The 27952-nt window shown below is 41.2% G+C and overlaps 1 protein-coding gene across 4 annotated transcripts; it reads left to right on the forward strand.

Moving 5' to 3' along the window:
- Positions 1-327: 327 nt before the first annotated feature.
- LOC112218916 lies at positions 328-27883 on the forward strand. Of its 4 annotated transcripts, none has more exons than XM_042301820.1 (25): positions 329-424; positions 636-852; positions 1444-1592; positions 2988-3083; positions 3309-3381; positions 5186-5277; positions 5747-5884; positions 6153-6277; positions 6409-6425; positions 6569-6668; positions 6914-7008; positions 8104-8207; positions 8324-8396; positions 8490-8561; positions 8688-11015; positions 11086-12225; positions 12898-13209; positions 13390-13702; positions 13925-14390; positions 14511-18716; positions 18857-18982; positions 19129-19282; positions 19529-19634; positions 25777-25958; positions 27204-27883. In XM_042301820.1, exons 2-25 carry the CDS (start codon positions 822-824, stop codon positions 27302-27304), a joined length of 10599 nt encoding a protein of 3532 aa, XP_042157754.1. In that variant the 5' UTR covers positions 329-424; positions 636-821; the 3' UTR covers positions 27305-27883. The 4 variants fall into 4 exon arrangements, with proteins under 4 accessions (XP_042157752.1, XP_042157754.1, XP_042157753.1 ...); XM_042301819.1 differs by having other exon boundaries at positions 8688-10093; positions 10244-11015; positions 12898-13702; XM_042301818.1 differs by having other exon boundaries at positions 328-424; positions 12898-13702.
- Positions 27884-27952: the final 69 nt, after the last annotated feature.

Genomic DNA, 27952 nt, shown 5'->3' on the forward strand with positions numbered 1-27952 from the left:
TGTGAAAATTGTCTTTAAATCTGATGTCACCAAGCAGGCACCAACTCACTTCAACATAAATCTCTGATACATTCATATGGAAAAATACCACCACAAACTCTCTCTCTCACACACACACACAGACACACACGTGTCATCAACAATAGGATATACATAAGGTTACCCTTGAAAGTTGAGAAGGGCCTGATGCAAAGTGCACATTGGATTAATGTGATACAGATGTCAAAATAATGACTTACTATCTCATAATTATTACTTAGTATATTATTATTATGAGTTACTATTTTATAATTATGACTTACTATCTCATAACTCGTAGTCAGATATTTTTTGTGGGGGTGGCGGGAATGGGCTTCCATAACTGCGTCTACTAGCGGTAGGCGAGTGAAGAAATGAAAGCGAAGCAGTCTCGAAATGGATGCAGGTAGTTATAGCTAAGTTTCTGTTTCTTTTTTGGAAGCAATACTTCACTTTTAGTTAGGATTACATTGTTTGGTCATTATATATAAGATATATGTAAAACATATCTGAGCATAAACTCAGAAAAAAAACACAAAATATCGAAATGTGTTCTAATGGCGAAATTTTTCCTTGTGCTCTTTCTTACTTCCTGGTTGCAACATATTTTTCCTCAGCCTACCAAACTCACTGACAATGTTGAGATTTGATTTTGGCACGAAGATTGCGCCAAATCGCTCATATGGATTGGCAACATTTTCCTTGGAATAGAGAAATTAAGTGTCGAAATGTCCATGGAAGACAGAGGTGGTCTGCAAAAGCCCAGAGAAATAGAGACAAACTGATTTAATACATTTCCAACCATGGAAAGCGATAATGGTGCCGTGAGAGAAGGTGACGTTGAGTTTTGTTTTTTTGTTCTATCACAATGTTCTATCACTTTTCTATTATGGTTACTATTCATAATTTAACATTTTAACAACTCGACAATATTGGTTTTAGTCATACATCATTTGTTTTAGTTTAGCCTAAAGGATTACAGTATTTACCGTTTGAAGTATTTTATCAAGTGCGCATACTGCTCGAAAGAAGTTGACTGCCATTAGCAGCGAGAATCATGTGTTCACATGGGCGAGACATTTCTTTGTAGTTGCATACATCTTTTTATATTGTTTTTTAACAGTATGTTCACCAATGTTAGACCTACCTCAAAATATATATGTAGAATATAATCAATAAGGTTGTTGAAAATGCAAGACACCTAGTATATAATTAAATAGAATGGTATAGAAAACAATAATTGAAATTATAAATGTGTTATTTATAAATGCAATATGCATAGAATAGAATATATCAGTATGGTAGTTATAAATACAAGATGCATAGAATAGAAGATAAAATGCATGGCACCTTTTGGTAAAAACAGAACGAGTTTGCAACTCCACAGTAGTCACTTTTTAACCTTGTTTCTGTTGCAACCTCCAGGTGTGTTGGTACCTGTGCTACCAGGTTCTAAAAAGTTCGACAACAGCATTCGGCCTCCACTGCAAAACTCGTACATGTACAAGGAGTCTAAGCAGTCTTTCAGATACAACTCTGCTTTCTTGATAAACAATGCTACTCTGCAGGAACGGGTCAGTATTTCACTACAGTATATGGTAAAATTGGCCAACCGTGGCTTACTCCTTGGTGTACGGTACCCCGGCCCTGACTCTGCCCATAGAGTCCAGTTTATAGTATCTGTGCAATACTTAGTACAGGATAGTATATGTACTATTTCATGATAATATCTGTGTAATACTTGATAGTAGATGTTAGTATATGTACTGTTACATATCTGTGTAATACTTGATAGTATATTTGTGTATTACTTAAGTCATTTTGTGCTGCCCCTTAATTCATTAAGTACATATTTACAACATAAAATAATTTAACTTAATATCAGTATTTAAATGTTTTACTCTTATTATTATCTATCCTGGTGCCTAGTCATTTTACCCCTACCTATATCTACCTAAATACCTTGTACCCCTGCACATTGATCTGGTCCTGCTACTCCCTGTATATAGTTCCACATTGATCTGGTACTTCCTGTATATAGCTCCACATTGATCTGGTCCTGCTACTCCCTATATATAGCTCCACATTGATCTGGTACTTCCTCTATATAGCTCCACATTGATCTGGTACTTCCTGTATATAGCTCCACAATTGATCTGGTACTTTCTGTATATTGCTCCACAATTGATCTGGTACTTCCTGTATATAGCTCCACAATTGAACATAGCTCTAACTAACTAAAATTCCAATTTTTTTTTTGATTTGATTTGATTTGATTTATAGCTCCACATTGATCTGGTACTTTCTGTATATAGCTCCACATTGATCTGGTACTTCCTCTATATAGCTCCACAATTGATCTGGTACTTTCTGTATATTGCTCCACATTGATCTGGTACTTCCTGTATATAGCTCCACATTGATCTGGTACTTCCTCTATATAGCTCCACAATTGATCTGGTACTTTCTGTATATAGCTCCACATTGATCTGGTACTTCCTCTATATAGCTCCAAATTGATCTGGTACTTCCTGTATATAGCTCCACAATTGATCTGGTACTTCCTGTATATAGCTCCACAATTGATCTGGTACTTCCTGTGTATAGCTCCACATTGATCTGGTACTTCCTGTATATAGCTCCACATTGATCTGGTACTTCCTGTATATAGCTCCACATTGATCTGGTACTTCCTGTATATAGCTCCACATTGATCTGGTACTTCCTGTATATAGCTCCACATTGATCTGGTACTTCCTGTATATAGCTCTATTCTTGTGTATTTTATTCCTCTATTTTAATTTGTGTTATCAGTTTTAATTTTTCTTATTTGTTAAATCTGCATTGTTGTGAAAGGGCTCGTAAGTAAGCATTTCACGTTAAAGTTTACACTTGTTTTATTCGGTGCATGTAACAAATACAATTTTTATTATATTTGAGAGGCTAAACTATTACTTGTTGTTTGACAGTATGAGGCTTTCCGAACAAAGAGGAGAGACATGGGATACACAGAGGAAGAAATGGAGGAGTCCTATGGCTTCTTGCTGTTTGACGACGAAAATAAGGTAACAAAATAAACATTTCAATGTTTATCTCACAATAATGTTTATAGTCATTCATACATCTCTATTTCTGTAGAAAACGTAAAGTCACACACACACACAATGTATTCTCCCCCCAAAAATGTTTTATGGAGAAACCCTTATCTAACTTTGTGTCATAGAAAACGACCTCAAATCATTGTAATCAAGTTACCAATCGCTAATAATCAATATTCTTCTATTTTTAAGGCAAATAGAGTGGGAGAAACTGGTGTTGTCCCTGGACACAGCACATGTACCACACTTGGAGATCCTTCAAAGGGTAAATGAGCTGCGCCATATTGTGTAAATAATGAGATATCAGACAAGAGGCCTGGGTTTTGAATTCCACAGCATGGGAGTTAAATACACTAGGACAATAACGCCTCGATAAAAACAAGAACAACCTGTCTTGGGTTAAGGAAATATGAGAAAAACTGGTTTGACCTATTTCTACTGAAACCTTTTCATATTACCGAACAAGGCCTCATCTAAACAATGGAGCATTTATAAGCTTTTACATGTTAAATATAGCGGCAACTCACAGACTACATGACATGGAGTAGTCTCTAGAACGAACTTAAACTAATTCCATTTGAGTGTGGACTATATGGCTAAAGACATGTCAAAACATAAGTAGTGAGATTTAAATAAGTTGTCTTACTAGGATAATGGTGTACTGTTTCAGGTGTTCGGTTTCAGTACATGTTTGGTCAATTGTCCTTCTGCTTTTGAAAGTGAAACTGCTTTACGTACATGATAGTGTAAAGAGAAAGTGGAAGGAGAGACCAGTAGTGTTTGCTAGGACCAGATATTTAACATTAGTCTATACCTAGGGGCCTGCAGTAAAAATGTTTGAATGATGTAGAAATGAGATTTTACCTCATTGGAATGAAAGTGAGGAATGAGGGAGGAGTCTACTTTATCGACAGAATATTATGTTATGAGAGTTTAGCTCTGAACATACATACAATGAAACTCTGGTAAATATCTTTTGTTGTTTGAAGTTAGAATTCCTCAATAGAAATCTCCATTACTTCAGGTTACATAGTGAGCCAAGCTGTGTTCGGTTGCAGGCCCTAGTGGAAAAGGGGGAGGGTGGTGGAAGATTATCTACAGTTGGACAAAGTCTGCTAGTTTTTTTTTTTTATCTACTAGGCTCAGATTGCGATAACTGCCATAGTTATGGAGGAAGGAAACAGTGTTCAAAGTCCTTGTGTAGACTAGTGTTCTGTTTCATCATGTTCCAAGTTTACAGTTCTAGATGTTTATGAGATCACCATAGAACCCTGTAAGACGTGAAGTGTTTTTTCCCCCTCTATAGCAGTAAGTATAATAGTACTTTTTGTCAGCCATTTTCACTCACATATTGTTTCTTCACTTGTCCTTCAACTTCTGTCAACTTCCTGTTTTGTCACGTGTAGGTTAATCAACGTGACACAGGTTTCTTTGGTTAGATTAAATTATAAGGAAAGAGAACATCTAATCACATATCCATAGAATGTACCTGTGTGCCACAAGACAGTGTTCGCCTGCTGTGCTAAAGCCTAGGCATTCGCTTAGGGAGCCAACAAGTTCATTATGTGCATGTGGCGCCAATTCTGCCAAACCACCTCAGTTACATTATGCAGTGTTGGAACTGTAAAACCACTAAACCTAAAAAAGAAAAAGAAAAAGTAAAGTGTGAAGTTTCACAGCCTCTTCTAAATTTCTCACTTAATTGTTCTCACATAGATCTTAAACGTATGCTTACATTCAGATATACAGTACCAGTCAAAAGTTTGGACACTCCGACTCGTTCAAGGGTTTTTATTTACTCTTACTATTTTCTACATTGTAGAATAATAGTGAAGATGTCAAACTATGAAATAACACAAATGGAATCATGTAGTAACCAAAAAACTGTTAAACAGATAAAAAATATATTTGAGATTTGAGATTCTTCAAAGTGGAACAGTCACCACCCCATGTTCTTGCTGTTTTGGTTTTATCAGAAAGAGGAGGGGGGATACTGGAACAGTCACCACCCCATGTTCTTGCTGTGGAAACAAACTTGTCATTGTTGTGAATGTTCTTGTTTAACTCAGGTGTGTACGTGTCCAAGTACTCGGACTGCCTGGACTTAAACCGCTGGTACCACGGGAAGTCTGGATACATCGCCATCATCAGGCTCACCAAGGTATTTACACAGTAGCAGGGCAATAAGGGTGCTGACTAGAGGGAGTACAGCTACGACCGGAAGAACCTTTTTGTAGCAGGTTATGAGAGCATTTTAAACCGTTACCCTTTTCCCAACCTTAACCTAAATCTCCTAACCTGCCACGTTAATTATCGTAACCTACTGCGTAAGTTCTCCTAACCGGCTACAAAAAAAACAAAAAACACTTCCGGTCGTAGCTGTACTCCCTCTAGTCAGAACCGGCCACCGGGTCATAATGTTGGGTAACCTCACAGTTGGGTAACCTCCTTTCCCCCAAAGGTTTCGTTTGAGGTTTCTGCCTCCTGGCCACTGTGCGTCTGCTTCTGTTTGCGGTCTGGGCCCGGGTTACTGTAAAGCAATTTGGGACGACTGCTTTATAAATATATTTGATTGATTAGTTGAAAGGGCCTGCAATTTAATTCTCTCTCTTTTTGTGGGGTTCTTACAGGGCAGGGTCAGAGAGGTGACTGAGAACTACACAGTAAACTACACCTCTCCCTCTAATGGGTTTGACTGTCATGTATCAGAGCAGCTCAGTTCTGTGTCAGCCAACACCAGCTCCTTCCTGGCCTTCGAGAGAACACAGGTGAGACTCCTCCCTCCTTCTACCATCATCCCTCCCTCTCACATGGTGTGTTATGTTGCCTTCAATTGTCAAATATGCACCCAGTGTGTCAGAGCAATAAAACAAAAATGTTATTTAGTAAGCTACCTCTAACGAAAAAATTAAATGATGTATTATTCGTCTTTTTGCCACAGGCATTTAGCAAAGTTGATGAAATACACCTGCAGATACAGTAGTGATAAATACAACACAATAGCAAAGCTGACGAGATTTGTGTTGGTCTTTGCAGTACTACATGTATGAGCTGCCTGTTGGAGGGGCAGTCCAGCCTCCCAGCCATGTCTGCCCATTTGCTATCGTGGCTTTCTCCTATTGGGATACCAAGACACCCGCATCAGAGGAGAAGGAGAAAAGGTACACTTCCCTCTTTCCCCTCGTGGGGTTTGTCACAAACAACAATATGCTCAATAGAAAATATTAGGTGAAAAAAGGAATTAAACTGTTATCATGATTAATAAAATAAAAATGTCTCCCTGTCTTTTTAGTGAGGAAGAAAAAACAGGTGAGCAATGAACTGATGGCTACTTATCAATGTGTCTTTGTCTAGTGTGTTATCCATATGAATTTGACTTTTTGTGTGTATTGTAACACTGCACTGGTGCTTTTGGATAATGTTATGATAATGGTAATGGAATGCGATTACAGTCTTTCACTACTATCCGTGGAGGGGCCAGCTCCAAATCAGCTCTCAGATCTACCATGTGGGTCTGAAGTCCAGCACAGGACCCCTAATCCCAGCTAAACTGTAAGTTCAATGCAACCCTGTGATGGTGTACTCCCTCCCTATGATATGACTTAAAAAAATATCTTCTAAATCTATCTCCAATTGACTTGATGTGGGTCGTGTTCAGTAGGGCACACCATTGAAAAATGCAACGGGAAAATCTAAAAGCACATTTCAGTACCTCCCCATTTTATTCTGTTTTCATGTGGTAACATAACTTGAGAATGTCACATGAATCACACTTCCTTCCTTTTGGTTGATTGCAGTCCAACAATGATGTCAGTTGACGGAGCAATTCAAATGTCCGATCTGAGGCAGAAATTACCGAAGGCTATATTTGAAACCTGTTTCTCCGGTGAAGGTACAGTCATGTTTAAAATGAAAACTCTTAAGGATCCGCCCCTTTTTTCAATTTTTACTTAAAATGACATACCCAAATCTAACTGCCTGTAGCTCAGGCCCTGAAGCAAGGATATGCATATTCTTGATACCATTTGAAAGGAAACACTTTGCAGTTTGTGGAAATGTGAAAGGAGAATATAACACGATAGATCTGTAATACAAAGAATGAACCAACCGTTCTTTTGTATTTTTTTGTACCATCATCTTTGAAATGCAAGAGAAATACCATAATGTATTATTCCAGCCCAGGTGCAATTTCGATTTTGACCACTAGATGGCAGCAGTATATGTGCAAAGTTTCATACTGATCCAATTAACCATTGTATTTCTGTTCAAAATGTTGTATCAAGACTGCACAAATGTGCCTAATTTGTTTATTAATAACTTTTCATGTTCAAAATTGTGCACTCTCCTCGAACAATAGCATGATATTATTTCACTGTAATAGCTACTGTAAATTGCAGTGCAGTTAGATTAACAAGAATTTAAGCTTTCTGCCAATATCAGATATGTCTATGTCCTGGGAAATTTTCTTGTTACTTACAATCTCATGCTAATCGCATTAGCTCAACCGTCCCGTGGAAAGGACACCGGTCCCGAAGAAGTTTTGTAAATGTACTCAAAAGGGGGTTTCATTTTGATAGCATTTTGTTTGAGCAGTGTCACCACAAACAAAACCTTCTCAGGAAATGTTTAGGTGTTGCTTATCTGTAAAAGATGAAACTGTTTATTTATTCAGCTTTGATAACAGAATTTATTGAGTGTGTATGGCTCAGTGGTAGAGCATGACGCTTGCAACGTCAGGATTATGGGTTTGATTCCCGGGGCCACCCATACATGAAATATATGCACGCATGACTGTAAGTCACTTTGGATAAAAGCTTCTGCTAAATGGCATATTATATTAGCTTTACACAGATTTATTTTTCTTTCTTTACCATGGAATGCTGAATGTCTAAATTATCATCTTTTTTTCTGTATTTTGTATTTTCTTGTAATAACTAACTTTGCACACTAGGAGTACTTTATTATATTGAGTTGTACTGTTTTTCAGTGTCTCTGGAAGGAATGGGTTGCAGTCTGTATGAGCTTTCACCCAGTGAGGCTGAAGACACCTCTCTCTCTCAGCTCACACAGGGCCTCAAGGAGAAAGACCTGGTGAGCTTTCATTGTTTTTTAAAATTTGGCTCACGGACTATTGAAAGAACGGAATGCAGTATGTTGTTGCCGTGTCAGACTTTGATTCAAATGAATTCTATTTTTCTTACTAACAGGCCCTCACAATACAACTGAATGATAATGGTTTTCTTATACTGTTGCATTCATCTCACTTCCTCACATATGAAGGTAAGAAGGAACCTGTATACACAACATACTGTATTTAGATATTGTAGATAGATATTTAGCTTCTAACATGACATTATAATTGTATATTTCCAGATACTGGGTCCAGTAAGCCAGAGGTATTGCAGGGGATGTTTGTGTTTCCAGACTCCAGAGCTATACATAGAGGTGTGTGTGTGTGGCCAACTTTAATTTGTGAACACTTATGCCCTTGTATACAGTAGTGATTTTTATCTAATCTTTTGTAATGTATCTTTATGTAATGCCATTTTTATTTTTTATTTTTTACCACAGACACCAAGGTCTGCTGGAAGAAGCCCTTCCTCTCACCAGAGTGCCTCCAAGTGGTGCCTGCACTGAACTACGCAGAGACAGAGGTGGAAAAGTGCCTCCCTTCACCAAGCGGGGAGCTACGTGGTTTACTAGAGCAGCATATCCAGAGCTACGCTTCCCTCATCCACCCTGGGCTTACCATCAGTCCATCCAGGGAGGCCAGCATCTTCCCAGATCAGTTTGATGTTCCGGACGCCCTCAAATACCTATACTCCGCCCCCAAGTGGACTGAGATGGGATGGAAACGTCTCAAATCTTATTTCCACCAGCCGGGCTCCTTTGAGCTGTCGGTGTCCAGAGCCACGGAGCTTTTGGTGGCAGGGCGAGAGGAGCGAGGAGATGAGCCGGATGATGATGTCTACTACTGTCTGTCATCTCCAGAGGGGTCCCCCATGAGTCCTGCTAGTCTGGGTGGCCCAGAGGAGCAGCAGTCAGGGGGAAAGTCCCCAGGAGACACAGCTGACACAGCAGCAGACTTTAGTAAAGCACTTGCAGTGTCAATGGAGGACTTTGAGAAACCTGGTAAGACTATGGAAGACAGTAATGCACCAGACAAAGCAGTAAAGGAAGGGAATAACTTGCTTTTGAAGGAAGTGCAAGAAAGGTTGCCCTCTGATCTTAGCAAGCCTCTAATCCCTGCAGAGGATTTTGTGAAACCTGGCTTGAACAAGGCACACAGTAAAGCACCAGGGACAACTTTGCCTCCAAAAGAGGTGCAGGAGGAGCTCACCTCTGATCTTTCTCAGCCTTCTGTGTCGGCAGATGACTCTGAAAAACCTGGGAAGACCAAGGCTGACTGTAATGCACCAGGGGTAAGAACAGAGGATGAAGGGACAAGTTTGATCCCAGAGGAGGTTGAAGTTGATGTACAAGAAAAGGTGCATTCTGATCTTTTAGAGCCTGCAGTTTCTGCAGAGGACTTGAGGAAAGCTGACCTGGCAGCAATGGGCAAGGCAGACTGCAACGTACCAGAGGTAGGAGTAGCGAAGGAAGAGACTAACTTATACCTGAAGGAGGTGCAAAAGGATATGCCCTCTGGTGTTTCACAGCCTCCAGTCTCTGCAGAGGTCTTGAGGAAAGCTGACCTGGCAGCATTGGGCAAGGCAGACTGCAAGGCACCAGAGGTAGGAGTAGCGAAGGAAGAGACTAACTTATACCTGAAGGAGGTGCAAAAGGATATGCCCTCTGGTGTTTCACAGCCTCCAGTCTCTGCAGAGGTCTTGAGGAAAGCTGACCTGGCAGCATTGGGCAAGGCAGACTGCAAGGCACCAGAGGTAGGAGTAGCGAAGGAAGAGACTAACTTATACCTGAAGGAGGTGCAAAAGGATATGCCCTCTGGTGTTTCACAGCCTCCAGTCTCTGCAGAGGTCTTGAGGAAAGCTGACCTGGCAGCATTGGGCAAGGCAGACTGCAAGGCACCAGAGGTAGGAGTAGCGAAGGAAGAGACTAACTTATACCTGAAGGAGGTGCAAAAGGATATGCCCTCTGGTGTTTCACAGCCTCCAGTCTCTGCAGAGGTCTTGAGGAAACCTAGTCCGGCCCTGGCGACCAAGCCCAACAGCAAGGCACCAGAGGCAGGCGTAGAGGATAATATGAAAACTTTGCCTCAGAAGGAGGTGCAAGAGGAGGTTCCCTCTGATCTTTCCCAGCTTGCAGTGTCGGCAAAGGCTTTTGGGATAGCCAGTATGAGAGTGATGAAAAAGGCTACAGAGGTGACAGAGGTTTCAACCTCACCTGCATCAGGTAACCTCCCAACAGTGTTAGTCATCACTGCCACTGAAAGAACTGCAACCGTTTTACCTCACAATGAGTCCACCACAAATAACTCCTCCAGTTTACCTTGCGCCAAAGTACAGGATAAGGGCGGGAGTGCTCTCAATGGACAACGTGGCAAGGCCAATCAGCCTTCAAAACCCACAGAGGTCAGTCATTCCTCTATATCCGATTGGAGGAAACGGCCAAGGAAACGTCATAGATTTAGCGGATTGTGTAAAAGGATCTTGAGGTCTACAGTGGCTGACTTTGAAGAGAAAGAAAAAGAGGACATGGAAAGTATGGATTCAAGTGAAGTCCACCTATTGAAAAAGAGGAAGGAAATGATGGATTTAATTAAAGTTAACCCATTGCAAAAGGAGGAAAGGATGGATGTAACCCAAGTTCACCCATTGAAAATGCCAAGAGAACTGATGAATTTGATCCAAGATCCCCCATTGAAAAAGAAGGAAAGGATGGATGTAACCCAAGTTCACCCATTGAAAATGCCAAGAGAACTGATGAATTTGATCCAAGATCCCCCATTGAAAAAGAAGGAAAAGATGCCAAGTTCACCCAGAAAATTGACTGATGAATTTGATCCAAGATCCCCCATTGAAAAAGAAGGAAAAGATGGATGTAACCCAAGTTCACCCATTGAAAATGCCAAGAGAATTGATGAATTTGATCCAAGATCCCCCATTGAAAAAGAAGGAAAAGATGGATGTAACCCAAGTTCACCCATTGAAAATGCCAAGAGAATTGATGAATTTGATCCAAGATCCCCCATTGAAAATGAAAAGCAAGGATTTAATCCACTATCACCCATTGAGAAATAAAGAAAGTATGGATTTGATTCATGACGACCATCCTTTGAAAAAGAAGACCGAACGATGGGACTTGAAGGCAATCATCTCCGAATGTGGTAGAATTTTTGTCCCTCACGGTTCAGAAGTTATCGCCAAGGATATAGAATCTTTGAAAGTTAAGGGGAAAGTGTTAGATCACAAACAATGTGCTGACGAGATGATGGTTGAAGCTTGTATCAAAGTCCCCCAACCCATAGAAACAGGAAATGGACCTAACCTAGAGTTGAACACGTCAGATGAGAACAAAGATTTGCCCATAGGGATGTTAGACAGTAAAGACAGTCTGCATGAGGTCAAAATGGCTGATGTAGGCAAGATGGCCTCTCTGAATCCCTCAGAACTGCTCCTGAACAAAGACACGGATTCTCCTTCCTCAGGAAAACACAAAAAGAAGCGTCAATATGTCGCAATATCCCTCAGTCAACTAAAGACAGTCCTTTCAAGAGGGGGAAAGAGAAATAAACCCATCAATCCTGCTCCAGAAGATCAAACATCACCTGTGAACAAGAAAAGCAAGGCTGATACTCCTGGCATGGATGAAATGGAAAATGTTAATATCAACAAAGCCAACCCAGACAGAACCACAGGTGCTGTTGAAGTTGCAAAGGAACAGACATTTGGCCTAGACCCAAAGTTTGCACTAGTATTAGGCTTGACTCCTACGGAGTTGAATAATGATGCACACAAATCTCCAGAAAAAAGTGATATTCCATTAAAGAAAGACATTCAGAGCAGACTGGACCTGGTCCCACCTCAAGCCACATCTGACCAAACGTCTGAGGCTTTGCCTAGCTCACCTTCAACAACAGTCATCTTGGCGAGTCAGAGGAGACCATTCAAAAAGAAACACGAGCACGCAGACTCCATTAGGAAAAAATGTAAGTTTCTTTTGGGGAAGTTCGTGGTTGTTGTGAACTTCACATGTCATGCAAATAACAGAACATGCAAATGGATTTTCTTTTGTTCTCATTAAACCTAATGCTAAAATTAGATAGCAATGTTCATCATCATTGACTTGTGATTACGGTTAATATATGCGCTGAAATGTTGAAATATGAAATATGCCCTGAAATAATCCGGTTGTCTTGAATTCCTGACGATTCCGTTTCTATATTTTCTTCTTCATCTGAACTGCAAAAGCGGCATTCTGAAGTAACATGCTAATGGCCTCTTGCTTGCCTGGTCCCAGATCAGTTTGTGCCACATCCCCTATGGTCAATGTAACGCAGATGGCAAGAGAGCACAAACAGATCTGGGACCTCTTGCTGGCGCCTCTGACTCATCTTGCTGTGTGTTGATTGGCTAGCTCCCCTATTGCTGCGGTCCCCCTGTTGAACATAATGTTGCATCTATTACAGATCGTGTTAAAATTAGGTTCAGTGGGTTGGCGAGGATATTTCTTACTATTGCAAGAAAAACATCATCTTCAAAAAAGTAAAAAAATAAAAATAAAGATCTTTACTGAACAATTTGCGTGCAGGGGGACTGCTTTACAGCCATGTAGGTATTGATCATCACCATGCGCTCCTTTGTGTCTTTTGTTTCTACAGGGTGGTTGCATTATCGCTCACCAGCTGCTTTAGAAAGGGAGACAGTAGCTATATCCTCCCAACTAGTGACACTTGACCCGGATGTCAGCCGTGTTGTCAGTAGGGGTAGGCCCTGCGAAGGTGCCAGCGCTGTATCGTGCCCACCTGCAGAGTCTCTGACCCTTTTGGCCGATTTGGCTCGCAGTACCAGTAATGACAAGGTACTGGAACAACAGTCAGACCCAAAGGCTCTTGAGAAACAAGATGACCACCCAAGTTTGGTGATAAGTGACAACAGTGTCAAAGATGGCATCTCTCCTCATGATCCAGATGGTGAGCCAGAGTTTGTCCTTCCTGCTCTGCTGAAGCACCCTTCTGCTGCTAGGCTTAAACTCCCCCCTCAGTCTCCGTCACCCAAGGGGCTGGTGGTGGGGAGTGGGGAGCGGGTTGTGTTAGTCTCACAAGAGCATTCATACTCACTGCCGCCATCCTCTCTACTATTGGGTTTGTCAGGTTCAATCGTTCAAGTCCCCATTTCGGAGGGACTTCAGCAGCATCGCAAGGATATCTTTGCTGACGGAACTCAAACACTACGGGCCTTCCTGTGTCAGCAGAAGGACCAGAACAGGAAGGAACCGGGATTGGCTCGGGAATCCCTGAGCAAAGGAATCGGGTGCAGGCAGAAGTTCCATCGCTTCCGGCGATTCATTGAAAAAGATGGCTCAGTTCAAGTGACAAGGCTGTGGAAGGAAAACTATAACTTTAATTCAGACAGCAAGTTTACCAACGACCCTAAGGATAAAACAGTTATTAGAGCCCTACATGGGTATGTACTGACAATCACTAACTTAAATATTAATGTCTTCAGTTTGATTAGTTATGCATACAGTAGCTAGAAGAAAGGATAACTGAAGAGTTTGCTAGAGACCAAAAGTTGATACTATATTACTCACAGTGGTCGACTAATTGTTTGACTGGAATTGCTAATTAAAACTCTGATTTTTCTCTGTCCTTTCCCTTCATCCCTCTGCACTCCCTCTCTGTACAGCCCATGGGATTTTGACATTAAGGACACAAAGGAACAGGTTCAGCTCATTATCCACATGTGGATAGGTCTTTTCTACAGCAGGTCCACTGCGAGGTTCTGCCAGGCAGACTCAAGTCTAACATGTTTGGAAAAAAAGGATTCTATAGAAGTGGCTCATGGAATGGTACCAGCCCAGGTTCCACCTGGGACCAAGACAAGTTCCCCTGCTTATATAGCCCTCTCCAGGATACCAGAACCTGACGTTTTGGACCTTAGTAAAATGGGTCAAAAAAAAGCACAACCATTAAGCCTGGAAGCTGAGGTATTGGACCTTTCAATGAAAACAACCTCAACTGTGCTAGACTCTCTAGACACAGAGTCTAAGCGGAGAATAGATTTGAAAAATCATCCATCATACCTATCAGCAACTGGCCTGCACAAGGAAACCATCTCTTGTCCAAAACAAAGTACAGGTGTTGAGTTAAAGGTTGGAAAACAAATATATTATATATTTAAACCACATATGTTTTCCAATAAATCTTTTGAAGACTTTTTTGTTGTTGTTGCAATGATGAATTGTTTATCTTGGTGTTCTCTTTCTCTACAGGTTTACAGAGACCGTGTGGACAGCATGATGTCAGAAAAATCAAGTGACCTGGGTGATGATGAAGACTATGAAACCAACAACCATGAGAATGACAGTAAGGGTACCCTCCAAAATGGTGTGTCCCCTTACGAAAGAACTTTGGAAAGTGATCGATCGTACATACTTTTGTGTGAACAGGCAGCAAGTGTGTACATTCATCAAGAAAAGCTCCTGGAGACTCAAACTGCTCAGGTTTTGGAAGGCAACAACAAAAAGCTGGAGACTCAAACTGCTCAGGTTTTGGAAGGCAACAACAAAAAGCTCCTGGAGACTCAAACTGCTCAGGTTTTGGAAGGCAACAACAAAAAGCTGGAGACTCAAACTGCTCAGGTTTTGGAAGGCAACCACAAAAAGCTCCTGGAGACTCAAACTGCTCAGGTTTTGGAAGGCAACAACAAAAAGCTCCTGGAGACTCAAACTGCTCAGGTTTTGGAAGGCAACCACAAAAAGCTGGAGACTCAAACTGCTCAGGTTTTGGAAGGCAACCACAAAAAGCTCCTCCAAAAGGAGGAGGAGATGACGGGTGATGGAGAACCACACGCAGTGTGTCTTAAAACCATGGGCTCTAAGGATGTCAATAAGGAGCAACAACTTAAAGATAACGATTCAGTCAAAACAATGCCATGCACAGAAGTGCAGATGGATGGTGATGCTGCCAAAATGGCTGACACAGTTGAGCGTAATGCAAATGAAGCCAGAGATGGGGCTCACGTTGTCATTTGTGATGGCAGTGAGTCAAAAGAGGAGATGCACAAAGTAGATCACAACATGAAGGATTCTGTTGAAGCAGCAAAACCAGAAGCAGTGTATGCTAAGAAAGATACCACAAACAAGAAAATCACTAAAGCACAAACTGCTGTGCATGTTGGGAAGGATTTCATTGATAACGATAAGGCACTCAAAGCAGTGCACAGTGAAAATGTTCCCAGAGATCATGGAAACACCAAAGACCAGGTGCAAACTGCAATGCAGGATGGGAATGATACTAGGGATGAGACCCTACCAGTGGTGATTTGTGGAGAAGATTCAGGAGATAAAACACCACCTGTGGTGTGTGATGGGAATACGTCTGTGGCTGAGACACTACCAGAGATATCACATACTGAAAATGATTCCCAAAAAGCAACACTGGCAGTGTTGCATGGTGGAAATGATCTGAGAGATACGACACTACCTGTGAAATGTAATGGCAAGCTGTACATAGACGTAGAACCCACTGTAGTGCATGATATAAATGGTTCCACGGATGAGGAACTACCAATGGGGCAGGGTGGAGATGTTTCTGCTGGGACTAGCAGAGTACTGCCAGAGATGCATGGTGAGATTAAATGTAAAGATGTACTGCCCACGCAAGTATTTCCAGTATGCGATGGGAACATGCCTTTTGTAGGCGAGTTTGACACACTCATTCAGCCCAATAATGTTTTAGGAGTGGCTAAACATGAAATAAATGAGGCTGATGTACAAACTAAAGAACAGGAAAAAGAATTGATGCAGGGTCAGAGTAAATCTGATGATGTCACAACTCAAAGTTCCACAACATTCCCGCCAGGGTCCCAACATTCTCAAGACGAGACATTAGAAAGATTGACAGGTCAGGTAGAAATACCACTGATTCCCAGGGAAGACATCGCACACACAGATGTTCTACATTCAATAGGTGAGGCATCAGAGATGGCGCAAGGTCAGGTAGAAATTCCATTTATTGGAGTAGAAATACCATTTATTGGAGTAGAGAAGTATAGCCAGGATATCAATCACACAGAGGTGCATGATTCTCCCCCAAGTCAGAAAGAGACACTGATCACAGTCTGTGATAGTGCTAATGTGTTATCAGGTGAACTGCTAGCAAAAATATTTTCAAAGGGAACAGAATCTGTCAGTCGATGCCCAACTGTGGATGAGGTGCTGTATGGTTACATCCCCATTCCTGACATCTGCAGTGCCTCCTTGGCCATCTGTGATGCCGATGGGGTCAGCAAACCCCTCAGCACTGGGGAAGGTTACAGCAGATGCCCAACTCCTACAGAAGACGAGCCACCTTTCGTTCCAGGAATTTCTTATGACCATCACACACCAAACACTGTTTTGTTGCCCAATGCGAAAGACACCAACAGTCCCAACCTCGATAGTGGTCTTGCGCTCATTGAAAATGAAAAGGATCATCATGAACCAAGTCTTAGTCTCTATAAAGTTAGGGCTGCTACTGGGTTGCACAATCTGCATAAATCCAGCAACAATAACAAACCAAATCATCTGGAAGCCATTGATAATCGGTTCTCTCAAGTATTGGCTGATCCTCGCAAGAACCCAATCGCCACTAGCACACCTCTCAACACTCCCTCATCTTCTTTAAAGGAAAGAAGCGATTACGATCCATATTCAAATACGCGACTTGCCGCTGTTGAACCAGACCTGCATGCTCATTCAAATCGCCATTCGCTGCATAGTTTCTCTTACTCGTTTCCCAACACCCACTGTTCCTTAACAGAGAAAGCTGCCTTCTCTGTGCCATCAATCCACCCGGAAGTCCTGTCCAATGAAACAACATTAACTGGGAACTTTAGTGAAATTGCTTTAGAAAGAGAGACTTGCTTGCGTCCTGCCTTAAGTGAGCTCATCCTACAGTCCACCCGTCTGAGTATTCCAGTGGGCAGTGGACCTACAGCAGCTTCTCAGAACCTTTCAGTGCACAGTTTTACTCAGCCCCAGCCAAACAGCCAGAAACCTGCAATGGTTGTGAATGTCTCCAAGAGTGAGGACAGCAGAGGACAGTACAACTGGGAAGAAGGACAAACAGATATTGACCCTATGTCTTCAGATGTCCTAAAAAGCAAACAAACCGATACCCCTGTCCGCTCAAACACTAATGCTCACCCTTATAACACACAGTATGCCACAGAGATGAGACAGATTGCAGTTTTGCAAGATTATGAGGATGTTATGGCTGATGAGGATGTTATGGGTGATGATGAGGATGTTATGGGTGAAAATGAGGCACCTTCTGTAGATAAAGACAACATTGAATCCAGTTTAGAGAACAATTGGATATCAGATGACAAACATTTAAGAAGCAAATTCCGGTTAAATAAAACAAGACTTGACTTCATCAACTCTTTACGCCAGTCTCAGGAATGGGAGCAAAGGAAATTTGATGGGGTTTTGGACTTCAACAAGCAAGGCACTTCCTCGTCAGTCACCATCCAGTCTGAAGAATCAGACAAACTACTTTCCCACATGGAAGAGAACCAACAGGAGTGGTTAAAGTATTGTAGGGCTAAGAGGAGTGGCAGCCAGATGGATATGACCAAGGAAGAAGACTCCTCAGTGGCAAAGCCACGCTTAGTTACCGTTTTGGATCACAAAGGAAACAGAATCACCTATGAAAACTATCCCGTTTTAAAACCTACAGCAAGCATGCACACACGGACAGTTCCTGAATCGAACAGACAGGGCTTGAGCAGTTTTCTGGAGTTCTCCAAGAGGTGGGATGATACACATAACGCTGATGAATCTGATCTTACTCAGTCATCTATGGATCTGGAGACCCTCATCTTCTCAGAGAGAATGAACCAGATGCTAAAACGTAAGAGTAGTAGCAGCAGCAGGTACATCCGATCGAGACACCGCAGGTCAAACGTAGAAGAAAGAGCTTCCACCAGTAGCCCGGCTGTGACAGTGCACTTTTCCAGTCTACAGGAGGATCAGGACGGCTCCAAGGAGCACTGGGAGCAGATACCATCACTTGCAGGACAAAAGATCAGAGTGGAGATGCCTGAAAGGATGGCTATGCCTGAAGAAACAGATGGAGAACCTCAGCATCTTAAGAAACTTTCGTGTACAAAGGGCAGTGAGATGACCCATGTAAAAGTTTCAGATCTGGTTGTGGATAGTTTCAGGGTGTACCATACTATGATGACTGAGGTCTGTGCAGGCAAAAAATACCCATCCAGAACTGAGAGACTCAAGAGAGAAGACGCAAAGAGAAACAGTTCGCCAAAGTCTCGAGCTCCATGCAAAGACAAAGACTTCTGTGGACAGATGAAGGAGGACATGTATGACAGCCTGCATGATAATCTGAACTCTGTTGTGAGACAGTCATGTAAGAACAAGTTCAGGTTCTACATACTGGTGACATCATCTGACCCATTCTTCAGAGAGACGAAGGTAAGATGAATGTAAAAAACGTTATCCTATGCAGTGCAAACAGAACTGGGACTAGTCTATGAAAACCATTAGTACAATTAATGAAAGCCAAAATTTTAATTATTCCGCCACGTTTAAAAACAAGCATTTTAATTTTGTAGGAGCTGTTAGAAGCAGAGGGCCACATTGCGGTAGAACAGTCTCAATTCTGCCTTGGAAAGGATAGTCCATTGTGCCCTCTACACATCATCTTAAGGAACGAAGATATTGCTGAACACATTTGTGAGGTAAGACTGTTATACCCATTGTAGACTTATAAAAAGTATCTCAAACTCCCGGAAAAGAATAACCAATCCAGGTTCGAAATCCAACCTTTTGAATCGGTATACTTTGTCATTACATCGTCATTTTGAGATTTCTGTTCTACTCTCAGGTCCCTCACTTGCTTGAGTTGAAGAAGTCTCAGAATGTGTTGTTTGCTGGTATTGACCGTCCTGATGACATCGTGAACCTGACCCACCAAGAACTCTTCAGCAAAGGCGGTTTCGTGGTGTTTGAGGGAGCAGCTCTGCACACACTCAGTCTCAGTATGGACGCTTCTCTATTTGCAAGAGAACATATAAAAAGTGCATTTTCTACATGTTATGTTTTCACAGAGGTTATCTCTACAAGCAACTAGGATGTCCCTAGCCTGGTCCCAGATCAGTTTGTGTCATTGTGCCAACTCCTATGGCTGATGTTTGGCAAGAAACAGATCTGGGACCAGGCTATGTCCCCTCCCAACATTGCATGGAATGTGCGAGTCGCTGAGTAACTCTCGCTCTCTCTCTCAGGCAACATGAAGAAAATGTCTGGTTTCCTGGAGGGATTGAGTAAAAAAGGGAAGTGGAAATGGCTCTTGCACTACAGAGACAGCCGGAAGCTGAAAGAGAATGCACGGTAAGCTTATTCTTGCGCTTGTAAGAACCTGGTGGCTACTTTGGATGTGTGGTGACGACTAGGGCTGTTAGGGCGGTGACCTTATTACTCCCACACTGGCAGTCACCAGTCATGACACAGTCAAATTCCACTTGACTGTTTAGTCACAGTAACTAGGCTTCCAGCTCTGATGCTGCCGATGGTCATTAGTAGCCTACCAAACGTGCTAACTGCCTGGTACTCAGCACTAATCACTCTGTCCCTCTAATCACTCTGACATCAATGCAAATGTAAACAAAAATCTAATCAAACACTTCATGAGTGCCCATGAGATCATGTTGTGCAACAATTCTATAGGCTATGCAATTGCGTGAGAAAACAAGAGTGATGGCCTCTATTAAAAAGAGGAGGATCCCATCAGCTTTCTATAGGCTTGGCATACTATATTTCTCAACTTTCCTAATATTAAGCACATTGCTTCTCTTTACAAGCAGGAGTATAACCTACCTGGCTGGCATGAAAATGAACCAGGAGAAAAGCGTCCTCCATTCGCTATTCAATTGCATAGATTACGTATTTTCCCCTGCCCCGAGACAGGTGCATGTTAATGGTCCATTCTAAATCCAAACAAATCTCACACATATTATTTAGTATATGTAAAGACCAGATTAAATCAAGAATAGTCTGATGGGTGACAATATTAGCCTATCACTTGTGAATGATATACTATCACTTGTGAATGATTTCCTATCACTTGTGAATGATGCCCAGCTTGTGTGTAGTAAGGCCAGAAACAGCACATGCCTTTTTTTGGGGCGACTTTTTCAAATCATAGTAGCCCACCTCATGTAGCCTAGCCCATGGGCCTATAGGTTTTAATAAGGTTAGTATCACACCTCATGTAGCCTAGCCCATGGGCCTATATGTTTTAATAAGGTTAATATCACACCTCATGTAGCCTAGCCCATGGGCCTATATGTTTTAATAAGGTTAATATCACACCTCATGTAGCCTAGCCCATGGGCGATATGTTTTAATAAGGTTAGTATCACACCTCATGTAGCCTAGCCCATGGGCGATATGTTTTAATAAGGTCAGTATCACACCTCATGTAGCCTAGCCCATAGTCCTATAAGGTTAGTATCACACCTCATGTAGTCTAGCCCATAGTCCTATAAGGTTAGTATCACACCTCATGTAGCCTAGCCCATGGGCGATATGTTTTAATAAGGTCAGTATCACACCTCATGTAGCCTAGCCCATGGGCCTATATGTTTTAATAAGGTCAGTATCACACCTCATGTAGCCTAGCCCATGGGCGATATGTTTTAATAAGGTTAGTATCGCACCTCATGTAGCCTAGCCCATGGGCGATATGTTTTAATAAGGTCAGTATCACACCTCATGTAGCCTAGCCCATGGGCCTATATGTTTTAATAAGGTCAGTATCACACCTCATGTAGCCTAGCCCATAGGCCTATATGTTTTAATAAGGTCAGTATCACACCTCATGTAGCCTAGCCCATAGTCCTATATGTTTTAATAAGGTCAGTATCACACCTCATGTAGCCTAGCCCATAGTCCTATAAGGTTAGTATCACACCTCATGTAGCCTAGCCCATAGTCCTATATGTTTTAATAAGGTTAGTATCACACCTCATGTAGCCTAGCCCATAGCCCATGGGTTTTAATAAGGTTAGTATCACACCTCATGTAGCCTAGCCCATAGTCCTATATGTTTTAGTATCACACCTCATGTAGCCTAGCCCATGGGCCTATATGTTTTAATAAGGTTAGTATCAAACCTCATGTAGCCTAGCCCATGGGCCTATATGTTTTAATAAGGTTAGTATCAAACCTCATGTAGCCTAGCCCATGGGCCTATATGTTTTAATAAGGTTAGTATCACACCTCATGTAGCCTAGCCCATAGTCCTATATGTTTTAATAAGGTTAGTATCAAACCTCATGTAGCCTAGCCCATGGGCCTATATGTTTTAATAAGGTTAGTATCAAACCTCTTGTAGCCTAGCCCATGGGCCTATATGTTTTAATAAGGTTAGTATCAAACCTCATGTAGCCTAGCCCATGGGCCTATATGTTTTAATAAGGTTAGTATCACACCTCATGTAGTCTAGCCCATAGTCCTATAAGGTTAGTATCACACCTCATGTAGTCTAGCCCATAGTCCTATAAGGTTAGTATCACACCTCATGTAGTCTAGCCCATAGTCCTATAAGGTTAGTATCACACCTCATGTAGTCTAGCCCATAGTCCGATAAGGTTAGTATCACACCTCATGTAGCCTAGCCCGTAGTCCTATATGTTTTAATAAGGTTAGTATCACACCTCATGCAGCCTAGCCCATAGTTCTATATGTTTTAATAAGGTTAGTATCACCCCTCATGTAGCCTAGCCCATAGTCCTATATGTTTTAATAAGGTTTGTATCACACCTCATGTAGCCTAGCCCATAGTCCTATATGTTTTAATAAGGTTTGTATCACAACTAAAGTGGCCAAATAACTGCTTAAAATGAAGCACATTAATCCGCTTTGTAACCAGTGGCATAAATAGGCGGTGTGTGATTTTCAAGTCTGGGGAAGATCATTTTAACCATAAAAATGCACCTTTATAATAAAGCATTACATGTATAATTGCATGTGGTCATTTCCAAGAATGGTGTTTTCCCGCTAATTGATTGCATTTTGGAACATTCGCGCTTATAGCCTACTGCCGTGTGCGTATTGCTGCGCTTATAAAGGTGAAGAAATAGCCTAATAGTTTAGCGACATTTTAAGCAAAATGTTCTGATCTGATGTTTCAGCCTCATTGCTTTTGAAAGGTTTTTTTTGATGCAAGTAGTTGTATTAATTTGGTATTTAATCGCAACCCACAACTGTCCCAGACGATATTTGGAATATTTCTCTCTCGGACCAATAGAATAGGTCAACTTTATAACTAATGGGGGGTTGTGGGGCGGCAGATAGCCGAGTGGTTAGAGCGTTGAACTTGTAACCGAAAGGTTGCAAGATCGAATCCCTGAGCTCACAAGGTAAAAATATGTTGTTCTGCCCCTGAACAAGGCAGTTAACCCACTGTTCCCCGGTAGACTGTCATTGAAAATACGAATGAGTTATTAACTGACTTGCCTAGTTAAATAAAAAGGTCAAATGAAAAAAATTGTAGATTGACATAGGCTAGTACTTTTGCTCTTCGGCCTACTCATCTTGTTAGCTGACGAAAAGTAAACGTGGACAGTTCTAGCATCTTCAATATGCACCTCGGAATTTGATAAGATTGATTAGCGCAGTTGCGTCCTCGATGTGTCTTGTCTTCACTTGTAGCCTACTTCAGAGCTGAGATAGATGCCTGTAAGAAGAACCCGATCACGTTACGGGCATTGGCTAATAAGAATTGAGATATCTGAGAACCATGTGAGTGAAAGGTGCGTCGGAACATGCAGCTGGGAGAAGGGAATTATAATTACTATATTCAGCCCAAGGGAACAACGGCCACAAAATGCATGTTTTTATTTCAATTTTATTAGGGGGCATTACGGCCACACTAGAGGGATGCCGCCGGGAAATTCGAGGCATTATCAAGTGCTTGTCAAATTGTGAATGAGAGACTGATGAAGTGTTAACAGCCTGCTCAAAAAACAAAGAGCTCATGTCTTTCATGCAAGTCGCATCATGCAGCCTTAGAATGTATCAAAAATCAAAACATATAGCCCAACGTTTGACAACGTATCACAACTAAAGTTGCATATATACAGTTGAAGTCGGAGGTTTACATACACTTAGGTTGGAGTCATTAAAACTAGTTTTTCAACCACTCCACAAATTTCTTGTTATCGAACTATAGTTTTGGCAAGTCAGTTAGGACGTCTATTAAGTCATTTTTCCAACCTTTGTTTACAGACAGATTATAATCACAATTCCAGTGGGTCAGAAGTTTACATACACTAAGTTGACTGTGCCTTTAAACAGCTTGGAAAATTCCAGAAAATGATGTCTTGGCTTTCGAAGCTTCTGATAGACTAATTGACATCATTTGAGTCTGTGGGTCTGTGGATGTATTTCAAGGCCTACCTTCAAACTCAGTGCCTCTTTGCTTGACAGCATGCAAAAATCAAAAGAAATCAGCCAAGACCTCAGAAAAAAATTGTAGATCTCCACAAGTCTGGTTCATCCTGAGGAGCAATTTCCAAACACCTGAAGGTACCAGGTTCATCTGTACAAGCAATATTATGCAAGTATAAACACCATGAGACCACGCAGCCATCATACCGCTCAGGAAGGAGACACGTTCTGTCTCCTAGAGATGAACATACTTTGGTGCGAAAAGTGCAAATCAATCCCAGAACAACAGCAAAGGACCTTGTGAAGATGCTGGAGGAAAAAGGTGCAAAAGTACCTATATCCATAGTAAAACAAGTCCTATATCAACATAACCTGAAAGGCCGCTCAGCAAGGAAGAAGCCACTGCTCCAAAACCGTCATAAAAAAGCCAGACTACGGTTTGCAACTGCATATGGGGACAAAGATCATACTTTTTGGAGAAATGTCCTCTGGTCTGATGTAACAAAAATAGAACTGTTTGACCAGAATGACCATTGTTATGTTTGGAGGGAAAAGGGGAGGCTTGCAAGCCAAAGAACACCATCCCAACCGTGAAGCACCGGGGTGGCAGAATCATGTTGTGGGGGTGCTTTGCTGCAGGAGGGACTGGTGCACTAGAATAGATGGCATCATGAGCAGGAACATTATGTGGATATATTGAAGCATCATCTCAAGACATCAGTCAGGAAGTTAAATCTTGGTCGCAAATGGGTCTTCCAAATGGACAATGACCCCAAGCATACTTCCAAAGTTGTGGCCAAATGGCTTAAGGACAACAAAGTCAAGGTTTTGAGTGGCCATCACAAAGCCCTGACCTCAATCCTATAGAAAATTTGTGGGCAGAACTGAAAAAGTGTCTGCGAGCAAGGCCTACAAACCTGACTAAGTTACCAGCTCTGTCAGGAGGAATGGGCCAAAATTCACCCAACTTATTGTGGGAAGCTTGTGGAAGGCTACCCGAAACGTTTGACCCAAGTTAAACAATTTAAAGGCACTGCTACCAAATACTAATTGAGTGTATGTAAGCTTCTGACCCACTGGGAATGTGATGAAAGAAATAAAAGCTGAAATAAATCCTTCTCTCTACTATTATTCTGACATTTCACATTCTTAAAATAAAGTGGTGATCCTAACTGATCTAAGACCGGGAATTCTTACTAGGATTAAATGTCAGGAATTGAGATGAAATATATTTGGCTAAGGTGTTTGTAAACTTCCGACATCAACTGTAACTCTAATTGAAGCATGTAGGAGGACATGTTTCTTTGTTAAACTGCTCAACACAGAATAGCCGCATGTGTGCGCTCCCATAAGGACAATAGAGTATGCTATTCTGTTCTTCTGAAATATACTTAATTTTCTTCATATCATGTTTCTTTAGACCTGTCTAAAATAAATAATGGATTTATTGTGATGGTGTCGGCTATATTAAATTGATTTAATAGACTTTTAAAAAATGTAGATGTTCCAATGGTCTTCATCAGTGTGGAAGCCAGGAGATGCTAAAAATGTGTTTATGTTAATTAACGGTCAGTTACCTTGAGACCGGCAGTTATTTGCTTGACAATCACGGCTGACAAAATGTAATGACCGCCACAGCCCTAGTGATGACTTGATATTTTAGAGAATTAATTCTGTAAATGCCACAGATGTCAGCTCAAGCAGAAATCCCCTTTAAAAGTTGATTGCAGTGCACTCGTCATCAAAGACACTGCGTTTCATTTAATGTCGGCCAAAGTACATTTTATATTTTTTAAAAGGTACTTATCATCTTGTAAAAGATCCTTACTAACCACCAGAATTGTTCATTACACTTTTTATTATTCTGTTTGCAAAATTGTATTGTTTTACTGTAGTGTGTTGCGATTTTAAATGCACTTTTAAAAAATTCAGTTAGATTTGATTTGATACAGGTCTAGGGCAGGTAGTCAAAGACACTGCATTTGACTTGAATCTTGGACAAAGAACATTTTATATTTCAAGGTAACTAATGATCCAGTAAAATCCTAACTGCCATAAATGTTTTTACCTCCCTCTACAGGTCTAGTGCGGAAGCACAGGGCAAAAAAATCTTCATGGACATCTGCCAGGAGGCTGGAATGGTGGAGGTCTTACCTTACCATGAATGTGACGTCATTTCAAGGGAACGACCCAACTACCTCCACTGTCTAGTTCGCCTACAGGTCCAGAATGTATCGGCTCGTTTACCTGTATTTATAACTGGTGAGATATCAAAAGGTCCTATACAGAATTCGTTAAGATTACGTGTGTAGCTAATAAATATACTGAACAAAAAATATAAAATGCCATTTCTAAGATTTTACTGAGTCAGTTGAAATACAGTCATTAGGCTAGATATCACAACTGGGAATACAGATATGCATCTGTTGGTCACAGATACCTTAAAATATATATTTTTTTAAAGAAGTAAGGGCGTGGATCAAAAAACCAGTCAGTATCTGGTGTGACCACTATTTGCCTCATGCAGTGCGACACATCTCCTTCGCATAGAGTTGATCAGGCTGTTGATTGTGGCCTGTGGAATGTTGTCCCACTCCTCTTCAATGGCTGTGGGAAGTTGCTGTATATTGGCGAGACCTGAAACACGCTGTCGTACACGTTGACCCCAGAGTACCCCAAACATGCTTAATGGGTAACATGTCTGGTGAGTAGGCAGGCCATGGAAGAACTGAGACATTTTCAGCTTCCAAGAATTGTGTACAGATCCTTGCGACATGAGGCAGTGCATTATCATGCTGAAACATGAGGTGATGGCGACAATTAGACTCAGGATCTTGTCACGGTATCTCTGTATTCAAATTTCCATTGATAAAATGCAGTTGTGTTCTTTGTCCATAGCTTATGCCTGCCCATACCATAACTGGGGCACTCTGTTTACAATGTGTGGGCAAACCGCTTGCCCACACAACGCCATACACGTGGTCTGCAGTAGTGAGGCAGGTTGGACGTACTGCCAAATTCTTTAAAAACAAGGTTGAGGTGGCTTATGGTAGAGAAATTAACATTTAATTATCTGGCATCACCTCTGGTGGACATTCCTACAGTCAGCATGTCAATTACACACTCCCTCAACTTGAGACATCTGTGGCATTGTGTTGTATGACAAAGCTGCACATTTTAGTGGCCTTTTATTGTCCCCAGGACAAGGTGCATCTGTGTAATGATCATGCTGTTTATTCTTGATATGCCACACCTGTTAGGTAGATGGATTATCTTGACAAAGGAGAAATGCTCACTAACAGGGATGTAATTATTATTCTTTTTTTACCAAATTTGAGAGAAGTAAGCTTTTTGTTCATATAGGACATTTCTGGGATCTTTTATTTCAGCTCATGAATCTTGGAACCAACACTTTGCATGTTGCATTTATATTTTTGTTCAATGTACATGAGGATTCTTAGTTGCAAGAATGCTGGTTTCTGACATAATTCTTTATTTATTTTGCAGACACAACGGCAGACAAAGCGTTTGCAAAACATGGGATCTTCACAATGAATATAAACTCTTTCCTGCTGATTTCTCAGAGTGACACATGCACTATTTCTTAAGCTGATGGGGAAGCTGTCCACAGAAGTCCTCAGTACATCAAAATGCAATAGCATTCTATTTATAAAGCCCTTGTTTTAGTTGTCAGAAAGTTGTCAAAGTGATTTAAATTAACCCAACCAAGAGGCCAATGAGCAGCGGCAAAGAGATACTCTAAGGAAACCTTCAAACCTCCAGAGGAACCACTCAGAAGGGGGAGGCCCCTTTAAGAAATAAACATTTCTATTCCAAAATCAACTTTGTGGAATTCTTGGGAGTTCTCTCAGAAATGTAGTACATACTGACGATCTAACCCAGATCTAAATCATTGTAGTGTAATAATAAAATAAAAAAACTTTTAAAAAGTTGTTTATATCAAGGCTAAGAACATATACTTAGATCAACGTTTTGGTTCCTTTGTGTAAATTGCCTTTAATTTCATGTAGATATATTTATTCGTAATATATATATTTTTTTATAACAGGTAGATTGTGTATAGAATAACATCTGCTTCGGCATTATATTTCTTCAATTGTGTATTTATATGTATGTTTGTAAAGACATTTATTGTACTTTTGCGATATAAAGAAATTGAAGTAGTGTTCCTCATCTTTTCTTTTCAACCACATACATGCAACAAAAAAAGAAAAGTGACCATGGCTCTTTTCTCT

Source organism: Oncorhynchus tshawytscha, linkage group LG19 (genome assembly GCF_018296145.1).
Source record: "Oncorhynchus tshawytscha isolate Ot180627B linkage group LG19, Otsh_v2.0, whole genome shotgun sequence".
Lineage (NCBI taxonomy): Eukaryota > Metazoa > Chordata > Actinopteri > Salmoniformes > Salmonidae > Oncorhynchus > Oncorhynchus tshawytscha.

Coding starts and splice junctions, on each gene's coding strand:
- LOC112218916 (XM_042301818.1), top strand. CDS start 822: ATGGAAAGCGATAATGGTGCCGTGAGAGAAG. Junction 5,885..6,152: donor TGGCCTTCGAGAGAACACAG/GTGAGACTCCTC, acceptor TGGTCTTTGCAG/TACTACATGTATGAGCTGCC. Junction 19,635..25,776: donor AAGCTGAAAGAGAATGCACG/GTAAGCTTATTC, acceptor CTCCCTCTACAG/GTCTAGTGCGGAAGCACAGG.